The sequence below is a fragment of the Pan troglodytes genome, chromosome 1, assembly GCF_028858775.2.
Source record: "Pan troglodytes isolate AG18354 chromosome 1, NHGRI_mPanTro3-v2.0_pri, whole genome shotgun sequence".
Taxonomy (NCBI): Eukaryota; Metazoa; Chordata; class Mammalia; order Primates; family Hominidae; genus Pan; species Pan troglodytes.
In genome coordinates, this window is record NC_072398.2 from 34,820,911 (window position 1) to 34,835,541 (window position 14,631).

At 45.5% G+C, this 14,631-nt stretch overlaps 1 protein-coding gene across 2 annotated transcripts in view; it reads right to left on the minus strand.

Moving 5' to 3' along the window:
* Positions 1-4,637, minus strand: part of SMYD2 (SET and MYND domain containing 2) — a 56,040-nt gene extending 51,403 nt beyond the window's left edge. The window contains exon 1 of one of the 2 annotated variants that reach the window (XM_003308746.7): positions 4,289-4,637. In XM_003308746.7, coding sequence (XP_003308794.3) covers positions 4,289-4,461 — 173 coding nt within the window. In that variant the 5' untranslated portion in view covers positions 4,462-4,637. The remainder of the gene's footprint in view (positions 1-4,288) is intronic. The other variant, XM_063792110.1, reaches the window with a different exon arrangement.
* Positions 4,638-14,631: the final 9,994 nt, after the last annotated feature.

The window sequence follows — 14,631 nt, forward strand, 5'->3', positions numbered from 1 at the left end:
AGTTCTTGGAACATATCCCTGTCATTAAGTTATGCACTAATGTACATGGAAACCTTGAAATACTGAAAGGTGGAAAGTGAAAACAGCCATTTCCTTACCTAACATACAGATAGCTGAATTTTGCATTCTTTAATGGCACTTTTTACAGGAAATCTGTTGTATGTATGTTTTAGTCTTACCACCTATTTTATAAAAATACATCTAAAAAAGAATGGGAACCCCTTTATTAGAGCATGTATTCAATTTTTTTATTCAGAAAACATGATTTAAATACATCTGAAGCCATTTCTCCCCCAAAACAACTCTCAAAGCATTCTCAGGAGAGCCAGAGTCATAGCAGTCCTGGGGACAAGGTCCCCTTCTCATGCACAGCTTCAGGCAGCCAGAACCAGGGCTAGTTCAGAGAACTTCAGGAAAACAGCATCAGGATTTCATGGCCCTTAATACTGATTAAGATCAACTAAAAATTATTCTGCCGGTTTGATAAAACAAGAGGAAAGCTAAGATGAATACGCTAGAGAATAAATCTGGGGGACATGAGGAAAAAAGCCTTTATAACTGCTGAAATAGGACACCTTAATCACAGGGTTTGGCTCAGGCAAACAATTTAATTTTTAAAACAACTAATCTAAGTCAGACATGACCGAAATTCACTGAAACTGGGTTCTAACAGCTCTATTCCAAGGAGGCTAAATGGGCTTTCCTGGTTCCCCCTACACTCAGAACAAACAAAGAAATGTCAATAATCTCATCCTTAAATAACCCACGAGCCAAGAGAACTAAAGATCAAAAGGGAGACATCTGCCTACCTGAAGAATGGCACATAGAATGAATATTTAGATGGAACACTGGGTTAAAGCAGATTTCTCTCCTTCTGAGACAAATCACATTGGGGGTTAAAATATGTCCAGGCCAGGCACGGTGGCTCACGCCTGTAATCCCAGCACTTTGGGAGGCTGAGGCGGGTGGATCACTTGAGGTCAGGAGTTCGAGACCAGCCTGGCCAACATGATGAAACCCTGTCTCTACTAAAAATACAAAAATTAGCCGGAAATCGCTTGAACCCGGGAGGCGGAGGTTGCAGTGAGCCAAGATCGTGCCACTGCACTCCAGCCTGGGCAACAGAGTGAGACGAGACTGTTTCAAAAAAAAAAAAAAAGTCTAAAACTTAGTTTAAAATACAACATACTTGGCTGGGGGCAGTGGCTCTTGCCTGTAATCCCAGCACTTTGGGAGGCCAGGAGTTTGAGACCAGCCTGACCAACATGGAGAAACCCTGTCTCTACTAAAAATACAAAATTAGCCAGGTGTGGTGACGCATTCCTGTAATCCCAGCTACTCGGGAGGCTGAGGCAGAGGAATTGCTTGAACCGGGGAGGTGGAGGTTGCGGTGAGCTGAGATCACGCCACTGCACTCCAGCCTGGGCAACAAGAGCGAAACTCTGTCTCAAAAAAAAAAAAAAAAAACAAAAAACAAAAAATGGTGATAAATGGCCAAAATGTATATATGTGCATTTATGTGTGTATGTGTGTATAAAGTGTATCTGAGAAGTCTGATAGGGACAGCTTCCAAGTGGAAAAACTTTATATAATATTATTAGGAGCTGCCTTCTAGCAGTTCAGGCAAGATACGCATGTTCTCCAGTGGCACCCACCAGACTGAGAAATGTGATATAAATTAAAAATTCCCCAAAGCAAACCTTTGTCTGAATTGCCCTGACCGTAAGAATCCCATTCTGTTGAGACTTAAGACATTTTCCATTATTTCTCAATTTATAGAATATACTTATTCCTACCTAAAGAAATCACTTTTCTTTCCTTCAAAAAAAGTTAGATCCTGATACAATTAGTATGACATGGAAATTCTTGGGTCGTTCATTTATCTTAAGCAATATTGTTTATGTTAAACTTCTGGCAAAAGAAAGGATAAGGGGTAGCTTTCTTTTGGGTGTGTGGAGCTGGGGCAGGCAGCAGATTTTGACCTGTAAGTATGAACATTTCCAGAATTCTACTCCTATACTTTGAGGCCCTATGGAGGAAAATACACGTTCCCCTCATACATCCGGACAGACTGATTTGTCCTAAGTCATATACAAATTGCTGACAGAGGAACTGATGCTGAATCTATCAGATGACCTAACCACTAATACTAAATGATTCAGATTTAATAGAAATCATGAAGTAGGGTACAAGGATATTTCTAATTGCATAAGTATCATGGATATTATTTCTTTTGTATTATTTTAATTGACTTCAAATAATTCTTTGGGGAGAGAGAGGAAATAAACTACGGGTATTGACATAAGGTCAGGGAAATCAAACAGAGAAGTGGTTTGCAAGTTGTAATAACACCCCATTGCAAGTTGCAGCCCTGGTGAGGGACCCAAGGCAACAGTGAGTAACACTAATAAATGTCAATCAGAAAAATTTAACAACAAAAGAGGCAGCAAACTGTCACATATGGCAGAATAATCCAGGCTGAATGCTTTGTGAACTTGCATCTGACCATCCATTAATGTTCTAAGGTTGGGGGTATGCGTAGTAGATACAATTAGGAGACTTACAGCTAAAGAGAAGCATCTCTCAGTTCTTCTCATCCCTTCTAAATCCAGAGGGATTTGATTTTTCATTCACTGGGGGCCAGGGCTGGCAACTACCCATATAAAGTAATCACCTACTATGTGCCTGGCATCCATGGTCTTAGGCGATGGCTTCCAGGAATTGCCAGGATCCCTGATGGAGGCTCCTTCTGTGCTGCCTGACCTGCTTTGCTCCTGCCACTGCAGACACCCACGCTGCTGCAGACTCCGAGCCACAGCAAGGCTCAGAAGATCAAGGGACCAGTCACAGCAGCCTTTTTAACTTTGGGAAAACCCAATGCTCACTTCACTCAAACGTTGCAAAGTGGTGCCATGACCCTTTAGCTCTTGGCTCACCAATTCAAAGAGCCACATCACATACAGCCCTTAAGCTGCCCACGGCATGATTCCGTGTCTAGTTCCTTTCCAGGTCCCCCCAAGCGGAAGACAGTTCTGGCAGGGAGTCTGGGCAAGATTACTACAATATTTAGCCTTTGTCCCTTCTTTTGCTACGTCTTATTGTAGAATGAGGCACACAGGTCTGAGAGATTGAGTATGCTGGACTTGAGACCTGTACTCAAAAGGTCCCTGCAGGACCGCAGGTCAGCTTAATCTAGGCCAGGAATCTCCATTTCAAAGATGAAGAAACTGAGGTTCAAAGAAAGCAAATCATGGTCTCTACTCAGAGTACTGGAAGGCCTGATATAAACTTAATCCCAATGTCATGCCTCCTGCCTTAGTAAATTTACTGAGCACCTAACCAGTGAGAAATAGGCAGAAGTGAATAAGGCCAGATTTCACTCCCTTCACTACTGGTGTGAATGGATAAAGGTAACTCCACTTTCTCTCTGGGCTTTAGTTTTCTCATCCATTAAGTGAAAGACAAGACTGAATTGGTGATTTCTAATGTGCCTTTAAGCTCTGAAACTCTCATAAGAGTTGAGGATATAATTATGTGTTGGTGTGTGCAAATGTATATGCATCATATATACAAACACAGACACATATATACATATGGTATCTTACAATTAAATACCATTAGCAACCACACATCTTGCCCAATCCCTTCCTGCGACCATGTTTTCCTAATCCCAAACCGAAACTGGACACTGCAACTCATCGTCGCAGCTCCTCAGAATCCAGGGGGTGTGGTCAGTGCCCACTGGCGTCCCTCCAAACACCCATGTAAGCGTACTTTAACATGTAAGCGTACTTTACAAGACATATACTAAGTCATTAAATTCCTTGGAAGAAACGGCCAATCTGAGGCAGGGCTGGACTGTGGGTAACAGAACACACCGCAGGAAGCATAAGTTAAAGGTGACAGCCCGTGGCTGCCCAAATTTGGGGCTCCGCTGCCAATGCACCAGGAGGGCAGTGAGTGCCCAGGCTTGGAACAAGCCTGGCTCGGAGCCCACATTTGAGGGCAGGAACCTGCACTCCCGGGTTTGCGCATCCAGCGTGAGCAACTCTGAAAACGTGCAGTGCAGGGCGTGCAGCGCGGCACCGGTCCTGTTTCCTCTCGCACGTGGCGCCTGGCGTGGGGCTGCAGCGCGGGGCCTCCTCCCCTCCCCGCCCCCCACCCCGCCCCAAGGGCCGGCGCTAGGACCCCGCGAGCCGCACGCACTTCCTGGCGCCGCGGTCTAAGCCTCCCGCTCGGCGCCCCCGGCTCCCGCCCGCCGCCGCCGCCGCCGCCGCCGCCGCCCTACCTGGTGAAGCAGTACTCGCAGTGGTTGCCCCGCTCGTTGACCGTGAGCACGTAGGCATAGGCCGGGCAGGAGAACAGCAAGTCCCCCACCTGGAAGGGCTGCAGAGCCCGCAGCCCCCGGCCTTTGCCCGGGCTGCAGAAGCGCTCCAGGCCGCCGAGGCCCTCGGCCCTCATGGTGGCGGCGGGGCGCGGCCGCCGGCTGTGCCCGAGCTGCGGCTCCCGGCGAGCTGTTATTGGAGACGCGTCACCCAGAGCTGCGGGGGGCGGGGTGGGAGCCGCCCGGCGGACGCGGCGGCGGCTCCCCGCTCCCCGGAAGGGACGGCGGCCCCGCCCGGGCCTCGCGCGCCCCCGCGGGGAGGGGGACGGGCCCGGCGGCCCCGCCTAGCGCCGGGACCCTCGGCGGCCGCTCCGGGCCGTTTCCGGTGTGGCCGCGACAAAGAGCCGCAGCCCCTGTGGCTTCTGCGAGGAGGCGTGAGGCGTGTGCGCCTCCGCGGCGTCTCCACGGAGCGAGCGGGACGCGCCCTCCTCCTCGGTGGGAGGGAGGGGGGTCACCTGCGGGGAGCAGGTATCCGAGGGCCACCGCTAGACAGTCAGCCTGGCCCGAAGGATGACCAGCCCCCGGTAAATAGAAGGGGGCGAAGCCAGCTCCGAAACCTTACGTTCGCTGTCCCTTGTAAAGACCCTAGAGGCAGTGATCGGGGAACGCCAAGGAGAAAGCGGCAGAGGGGAAACCACAGTAGAGAAGTTTGGTGTGCAGAGGGTTGAAGTGTGCTTTTCCAAGGTTAGAGGTTTTTAAACCTTGTGGCTTTAATGGGAACGTAGTTTGCCCTCTGCTCCTGTAGTGGAATTACATGGACGGAAGAGGAAATGCATTGGCTGGCCCAGCTCACCGAGTCTCTGAGGCATGCTGCGAACGATGCAGAGGAAGCCAGAGAGAACCTTGCCTTCAAGGAATTTAGGCTGTTGGGGGATAATGCGATGCTGTGGCCAGTGTCCAGGACACTGCGCTAGAGTTTGCAGTAGTTTTAATATGCTTGACCACCCACGAACTGTGATCTTAGAAAAATCACTTGGGTTAGGAGTCAAAGGATTTAAAGCCCACAAAGCCTGAAATGTAAATCCTATACACATGCACGCTATTACTTTTCATATGAGAAAGGAAAATATAATCCGTGTTCCACATGGTTATGTAAAGACTGGAATTGATGTACATGCAGTAAAGACTAAAATTGTGACGAGATCATTTAGCAGAAACCACTACTTCAAACTAGGACCTCAAACAGTTAACCTGTGTAAGTTCAGGACTGGTTGAGCAAAGGGAAAGGATTAATATGATTGGAGATGTAAAATCAGTGGAATTTTTGGCATTTCAGTAAAATGTCTTTATCAGCTGGGTGTGGTGGCTCAGCCCTGTAATCCCAACACTGTGGGAGGCCAAGGTGGGAGGATCATTTGAGCCCAGGAATTGGAGAGTTGGAGACCAGCTTGGGCAACATAAGACCCCGTCTCTATGGGAAATTAACCACCTCTCAAGTGGTGCTGAGGTGGGAGGATAGCTTGAGCCTGGGAAGTCAAGGTTGCAGTGAGCTGTGGTGACTCCATTATACTCCAGCCTGGGTGACAGAGCAGGACCTTGTCTCAAAAGAAAACAAAAAAGCCCTTATTAGTGGCAAACTAAATAAGCCTCTAACCCGTCTTCAAGTAAAGGAAGTTATGATAGTATTTTCATTTATGCATTTTAAGAAACTTCGACTGACTATGGCCAGCAACTGGGATAGAAAGATGGACATCAGCCGGCTGTGGTGGCTCATGCCTGTAATCCCAGCACTTTGGGAGGCCGAGGTAGGCGGATCACCTGAGGTCGAGAGTTCAAGACCAGCCTGACCAACATGGAGAAACCTCATCTCTACTAAAAATACAAAATTAGCTAGGTGTGGTGGTGCATGCCTGTAATCCCAGCTACTCGGGAGGCTGAGGCAGGAGAATCGCTTGAACCTGGGAGGTGGAGGTTGCTGTGAGCCAAAATCGCACCATTGCACTCCAGCCTGGGCAAGAAAAGCGAAACTCTGTCTCAAAAAAAAAAAAAAAAAAAAGGACAAAATGTAGTCCTAGGTCCCTGCATTTGGCACTTTCAAGTTTGATAATACTCACCATTAGTTATTGAGTATTGTTGACCAGGTGCTCCATCATTAAACACATTATCTGGTTTATCTTTACAACAGGCTAATGAGTTAGGTATTATGCCCCTCATTGCCAAAATTAGAAAGGAAACTAAGACCCAGAAGGAATGATTTTCAAGGCCACACAATAAATTGCAGAATTTGGTTTCCAAGTCAGTCTGAATTCAAGGTCCATGTTCCTAACCACAGTGTTTTGCTGCAAACAAACACAGTTCACTGGGATAAGTGCAGTTGTGGTGGCTTGTACAAAATGTTTTGTGGTAGTACAGGCAGGGAGTGACAGATTTAGCCTGCTAAACAGTCAAGACAGGCATCACATTCAAGTAACATTAGAGCTGAGCCTGAAGGATGGACAGGATTTTGCAAGTGGAGGTGGGGAGAAGAGTTTTCTGGGCAGAGAGAACTGCATACAAAGACAGAAGACCCTGAAAGCACAGAGCTTGTAGTTGGGGGCCCCTGAGCATCTGGAAGAGAGGACAGGAAATGAGGCAGGAACAGCTGAAGAGCATCTTCTCCAGAGGTGAGTTCTGCCCCAGAGGCCATGGGAGAGCCAGTTAAAGCGTTTAAGTGAGGGGTGGCACATTGAGTCCAGTGTTTTAGACTGATCTGCCAGCAGCATTGTGGGTTGGCTGGGGTGCCAACATTCAGCACTTCATAACTGTTTACATGTATATAAACAGCCTTGGCATGTGAGACCACTGACAGTTTGCATTTGTCTGTGTGATGACCTGATTAGTGTTTACATCCTCCACCAGACTGTACAAGCTCCATGAGGGCAGGGAATGAGTCCGTTTTTGTTACCCTTACATCACCAGCTCTTATCACTACTCCTGGAACACAGAGAGAATGGAAAAAATATTTAAAGGTTGAATAAATGTCATGGAATCTCATTCTGATTTCTGGGGGCTCTAACCAGCAAAAAGATGAAAAGACTGACGTAGAAGTAAACAATTACAATACAGTAGACAGTTTACTGTTTCAATGATTAATTGTGCAAAGTAATCTACCTGTTTACTTTTTTTATTGCAAGTAACTTTTTCCACTTTAATTGGGAAAGATTTCCACAGCTGAGAAAAAAGCAATTACATAGCTACCGAATTGTCTTTCCAGATGAGTGCTGGCTTATTCTTGAGGGTGGAGGTGACTGTGATTTGAGAACACTGGAAAAGAAACCGCCTCATTTCAGAAAAATCCCTGTGATGAACTTAAATGACTCGAGATGGGGAAATGGTCACTGAAGCAGTAGCCATGAATTTAGGAGCTTAAATTACTAAGAAAACTGTGTTTAAAATAAACAGCCAAAGAATGGCAATAAACCAGCCCGGGGAGACTGATGACAGCGCTCTTCATGAAGCCCATACTTGTCACTCTGCCACTCTGTAATCTCACATTCCGTGAAGTCTTTGAGCAGCCAGGACCCATCCACTTTTCCTACGCCCTCTGCTCCATAACGTAGGAGGTATGGAATTTGAAAGGAGTGTTTTTGGTTACTTTGCCTCACTGAAACTCAGGAGAAGTGGTACAAGGATGAAAACTCCTTTGCTTAATTTCTCTAACCTAGAAGTTGATCTAATTTATAAGTAAAAGATCCTTCCAACCACAGATTAGCACATGAAAGAAATAGCTCTGGCCTAGGGAAATGAAGCCTTAGCAAAGAAGGTATCCCAGTGAACGTGAGCAAAGGGCCTAGATGCTGTATAGTTCTGCATCTATGTCTACATGTCACTTATTGAGGACATACTATGTACTTACACTGTGATAGACCCTAGTCATACCAAGGTGTAAAGACCAACACACATGAAAACAGTTATGAAGTGCTGAATGTTGGCACTCATAGATATTAGGTTCCAATCCCTGGAATCTATAAATGGCTTCAAAGGGTCTTGCAAATGTGTTTTAAGGATCTTGAGAGAGTGAGAGTATCCTGGAACATCCAGGTGGGTTCTCTGTGCAGTTGCAAGTTTTCTGATGAAAGAGACAGAAGGAAATTTGACACAGACAGGAGAGGAGGCAGCAATGTGACTAGAGGCAGTGATGAGAGGGATACAGTGATGGGCTAAGGAATGCTGGCAGCCACCAGAGCTGGAAGAGGCAAGGAACACCTTTCCCCTAGAGCCTCGGGAGGGAGTGTGGCTTTGCCAATACCCTCATTTCAGCCTGTTAATCTAATTTCAGACTTCTGGCCTCTAGAACTATGAGAGAATAAATTTCTGTTGTTTTAAGACAACTGTTTTGTGGTAATTTGTCATAGCAGCCACAGGGAGCTAATAAAATAATCCAATACAATTTTAATAGGGAGCTGAACAAAGTGCAGTAGGAAGGCTTCACAGAGAACCTGACATTTTAGCTTCTAGAAGGAAGAGGAAAGATTGACCAAGGGAAAGCAAAGCTCCCAAAATGGGCTTAAGACTAACAGTGCAGAGCTGGGCATGGTGGCTCATGCCTGTAATCCCAGCAGTTTAGGAGGCTGAGGTAGGTGGATCACTCGAGCCCAAGAGTTTGAGACCAACCTTGGCAATGTGATGAAACCCCATCTCTACAACAAAAGCAACACATTAGCTGGGCGTGGTGGCATGCACCTGTAGTCCCAGCTAATCAGGAGGCTGAGGAAGGAGGATCGCCTGAGCCCGGGAGGCAGAGGTTTCAGTGAGCTTTGATCATGCCACTGCACTCCAGCCTGGGCAATGGAGCTAAGCCTTGTCTCAAAAATAAAAAAAATAGGCTGGGAATGGTGGCTCACACCTGTAATCTCCGCACTTGGGGAGGCTGAGGCCGGTGGATCACAAGGTCAGGAGACTGAGACCATCCTGGCCAACACGGTGAAATCCCGTCACTACTAAAAATGCAAAAAATTAGCCAGGTGTGGTGGCGTGTGCCTGTAATCCCAGCCACTTGGGAGGCTGAGGCAGGAGAATACCTTGAAACCGGGAGGTGGAGGTTGCAGTGAGCCCAGATTGTGCTATTGCACTCCAGCCTAGCCACAGAGTGAGACTGTCTCAATAAATAAATAAATAATAAAGACCACAGTTGAAATTCACTGGGGTAGGAGAGACTTTGACAGTCCAATGGACAATTTTTCTTGGACTTAACAAATGTTTCCATAGCTCTCACTATGTACCAGGTGCACCTTTAAAATATATTCTCATATAATCCTTCTAATGACATTCCACAGAGGAGAATACCGAATTGAGAGGTGAAGCTAGCTGGACTTCCTGGGTCAAGTGGGGACTTGGAGAACTTTTCTGTCTAGCTAGAGGATTGTAAATGCACCAGTCAGGACTCTGTAAAAACACACCAATCAGTGCTCTGTGTCTAGCTAGAGGATTGTAAATGCACCAATCAGCACTCTGTAAAAACGCACCAGTCAGTGCTCTGTGTCTAGCTAAAGGATTGTAAATGCAACAATCAGCACTCTGTGTCTAGCTAAAGGATTGTAAATATACCAGTCAGCACTCTGTAAAATGGACCAATCAGCAGGATGTGGGCGGGGCCAAATAAGGGAATAAAAGCTGGCCACCCAGGCCAGCAGTGGCAACCCGCTCGGGTCCCCTTCCACACTGTGGAAGCTTTGTCCTTTTGCGCTTCACAATAAATCTTGCTGCTCCTCACTCTGGATGTGCACTACCTTTATGAGCTGTAACACTCACTGCAAGGGTCTGCGGCTTCATTCCTGAAGTCAGCGAGACCATGAACCCACCAGGAGGAACAAACAACTCCAGACGTGCCACCTTTAAGAGCTGTAACACTGACTGCGAAGGTCTGTGGCTTCACCCCTGAAGTCAGCGAGACCATGCACCTACCAGAAGGAAGAAACTCCAGACACATCTGAACATCTGAAGGAACAAACTCCGGACACACCATCTTTAAGAACTGTAACACTCATGGCGAGGGTCTGCAGCTTCATTCTTGAAGTCAGAGAGACCAAGAACCCACCGGAAGGAATAAATTCCAGACACAGAATCACAGAAGTGACATGTGTGAGCAAGCTGTCTAGCAGTGAGTCCAGGCTCAGAACCACTCGATCATGCTGCCTCTCTGTTCAGCCAGAGCTACAGCTTTCCTTAGAGTACTTGGGATGAAGGTGGATGGGCAGGAGTGGGCCCCATCATGAAACCCATGAGCCTAGGAGCTAGACAGCACTGTGTAGGCACGTGAGTCAGAAGAATTTTGGCTGACATGATCCGAGTTTTGCTGTAGAAAGTTCATTTTTTAGCTAAATAGAGAATACACTAGAAGGGGCTGAGGAGACAGAGGGAACTGAGGCGCCTGATGCAATAAAGGGTCCAGAGGAGAGATGTTACTGGAATGAACAAGGGCAGTGACGATGGCAATGGGAAGGAGGGACATGGATTTGAAGAACTTTTAATTAACAGGACACGGTAATTGGGGCGAGTGAAGAGAAAGGAGAGGGAATATGAGCCATAAAAAATATGCCCAAGGACAACTGACATCATCACCTCCATCCAGTCCTTCCAGTTCATTCCCCCCTGCCCCCCACTTCAGCCTTGTGTTTATTCCCCAAACAAGATTTTGTTATTTCTTCATTCGCCATATCTCTTGTCTAATCTTTTATTTCCATTCTTAATGCCACTCAGCCCTTAAGTCTTTATGTCTGGTTTTGTGCAGTAGACTCTCAACAGCAGAGTGAGTTCAAATTTTGAGATATTAGCCTGGGATCATACATTCCAATTCTGTGTTTCCTCTTACCCCTTACCGTTAACTTCCCACTTAGTCAGTGGCATTGACTTAGAGAAGAAATGATATTGCAGAATAGGAGCAAAAAGTCCCCTGAATTTAGATTCAAAAGCCTAGGGTTTTGGATTGCAAAAGCCTAAGGACTTGGGGGACTCAGGGCTCCAGTCCTAGCAAATTCAGGATGATGCAGGAGCCACAACTCCCTCTGCCAGAAAAGATTCTCCAGACCTGTGATAAAGGAGAATTGGAAGGAAAGCCAGAGAGAAGTTGGGGGTACTTCTCTGAGAAAGAGGCATGCACCATAGTTTCCTTCCAGACTGAACCTTGGATGAGTGAGACAACATAACTAAACCCAACCCCGCCCATGGGTTTGAGGGGATTCAGAACAAGGCTGACCTATGTCCTAGTTTTACATTGACCCCCAGACTCCCTGTGTAATAGAAATTCAGTGTGTGGGAGAAATGACTGAAATACTTCATGGGAAATAGGAGAGTGATTTCCCATGCACCCAAGAGGAGCACTAGAGTAGACAAGTTAGCCGTCTGCTGTGATCTGAAATGTTTGTGCCACTCCCGCTCACCCCCTTTTCCCCACCAAATTCATATGTTGAAATCCTAACCTCCAACATGGTGATATTAAGAATCGGGGCCTTTGGGAGATGATTAGACCGTGAGGGCATGGGCCTCATGAATGGGATTAGGGCCCTTATAAAAACGGCCAAGGTGGCCGGGTGCGGTGGCTCACGCCTGTAATCCCAGCACTTTGGGAGGCCGAGACGGGTGGATCACGAGGTCAGGAGTTCAAGACCAGACTGGCCAACATGGTGAAACCCTGTCTCTACTAAAAATACAAAAATTAGCTGGGCGTGGTGGCAGGTGCTTGTAATTCCAGCTATTCAGGAGGCTGAGGCAGGAGAATTACTTGAAGCTGGGAGGCGGAGGTTGCAGTGAGCTGAGATCCTGCCACTGTACTCCAGCCTGCGTGACAGAGCAAGACTCCATCTCAAAAAAAATAAATAAAATAAAAATTAAAATGGCCAAGGGAGCTTGTTTGGCCTCTCACATTGTGAGGCAAAAAGGCAGTATGTATTAGGAATAGGCCCTCACCAGACACTGAATCTGCTGGTGCCTTGATCTCTCTTCCCCAAACTGTGAGAAATAGCTGTGGCATTTTGTTACAGCAACCAGAACGGACCAAGACACCATCCAAGAGCACCATTGTGATGACCCAGAGATCTGTGTGGATTGATGATCAAGGACCAGGTGTTCCAACCCCAGCCAAGCACTCACTGCCTTAGCATCACTGTGCCAGCCAAGTGCAAGAAGCAACCCCAGGAAACTGACCAAGATGACATCTCTACCACCCAGGGAAAATGAACACTCATAATGAAAATTATCACAGTTTCTTAAATACACAAGTTTACAGATGAGCGTCATCATTCAGGTCTCCCTATTCTATATGCCTTTGTTACTGCTGTCAAACACATTGTCTTAAAATAACTGCATTAATAGTGACATTTCGTTGAAAAACTCCCAGTTGCCCTTTATTAGATGCCTCATCAAGGCCAAGCTCTCTTTTTGGCTTTGAAAACCCAAACCTTAGCTGTCGTACACATCTTGAGTTCTATCTATGTTGTGAAGCCTTCTCCAAACATTTCTTCCATAACAGTCCCTACTTCCTAAAGTAAGTCTTATCTGTACCTTGTTGGCTTATGATCATCAACCATAAACACACACACACACACACACACACTTTTGTGTAGTCCCATGTAAGTTAAAAGGTCTTCAAAGGGAAATACTGTATATTGTATTTATTTCATAGTCTTCTTAGTGGAGAGCTTGATACTTGCTATGTGTTAAATTTGGAAATATTTTCTGAGTGATTGAGGTACTGAAATTGCTGATCAGGCTTTGATGGGAGGTGACACTGGATTTTAACAAGTATGTTACACGGGGCATGTTTTTGAACTTGTACCTAGACTTTATGACACCATATCCAAAGAATGAATACATAATTCTAGGTAGTGAATCTATGAAGTGTTTAAAGAGATCAGTAGCTTTATTCATCAGAATCTATTCTGAAGTAGTTAAAAAACAATTATATTAGTAGAAGTGATGAGAGTTTCCTAATCATGGAATTAGTGTTGTCTTCGGGTGCCTATGGATCCAGATGGCCAAAAGGCACCCACGTAATGCTCTGCCATCTCACTGGCAAGGAAAAGTTGTGGACTTGAACAGAAAAAAACCTTTGCTTCCAGGCTGAAGTGCAGCATAGCAAAATTCCCCTAACGCATAATTTACAGTCCTCACACCAGCATCTTAACTGCATTGCAGCATTTTTACTAGAGGCAGTTACCCCAGAAGAAGAAACTCTTATCAGTGGGAGGAGTAAGAAAGCCAGAGAAATCATGCTTAAATTAACTATTTGAAGGTCAGATTTGATGAATTCTTAAACTACCAGCCATGCCTTGTATTTGAGGGGGGTTGGTGGGGAGAAAAGCTTAAGCTGACTTTGTATTCATGATTCTGGTAATGTAATAGCTCTGACCAGATACTAAAAATTCAATAAAAAGGCAAAAAAGAGCCCAGAAAATACTACATTATAACATGTTTGGTCCTGAACTAGACATGAAAGCTTTTAAAATGTTTATCTCTGGTAAGTCTAATTACACTTTTTTCCCCATCTCCCCACTCCACCCCCGCCCACCCCAAAAAGTACCAAAGGTAACAAATTTCAGAAGTCTTGCATGTTTCCGTCTTGTTGAGAACTGCTAACAACTTCGTTATTGGGGGGAGGCAGTGTCATCTAGTGGCTGAAGGAGGGGGCTGGGCACAGAACTTGACTTCACTGCCACAGGCTCTTTCAGCATCTCACATGAAGCCAGATTTTTCAGTGCTTCTGTGAAATTCCAACTGATTTTATGTGAGAGCAGGGAAATTCCACAAAAAGAAGAGAGAGGTGATATTTAAAACCTTATTCTACCTGTTTTATTGGTTTAATCTTGACATAGAGTTTGAGTATATCAGTCTAATTTTTCTTCTATATGAGGGAAGAAAAATACAGGAGGAAAAAAGTTCATAGCTTTGAGCTGAGGAAGCTGACGTGGTCACATGCTGTCATCTTATTTGGAAGGTATTGCAACACTGCAAAAAAAATTGGGGGGCTTAGTTTTTTTCCTAATAAGGGTTAAAATCAGTAACATTAAATGTTTGTTATTTGGGAAATTATTAAGATTAAAGGTAGATATAACATATTTTCTTAAACCAAAAAAAAAAAAAAGACCCAGGATTTTTTCTTTTCTTGATAACAAATGAATTTATACAACTTTACAGCTAATTTAGTGCTCAGGTATTAATAATTATTTTAAATGTTTTGGAAAGTACATAGAAGTCAAGCAAATATCTGAATATATTTCAAATGCTACTTTTTATGAAGTTTTAAAAATTCAGGCTTTTGTTTCACTGGCTTG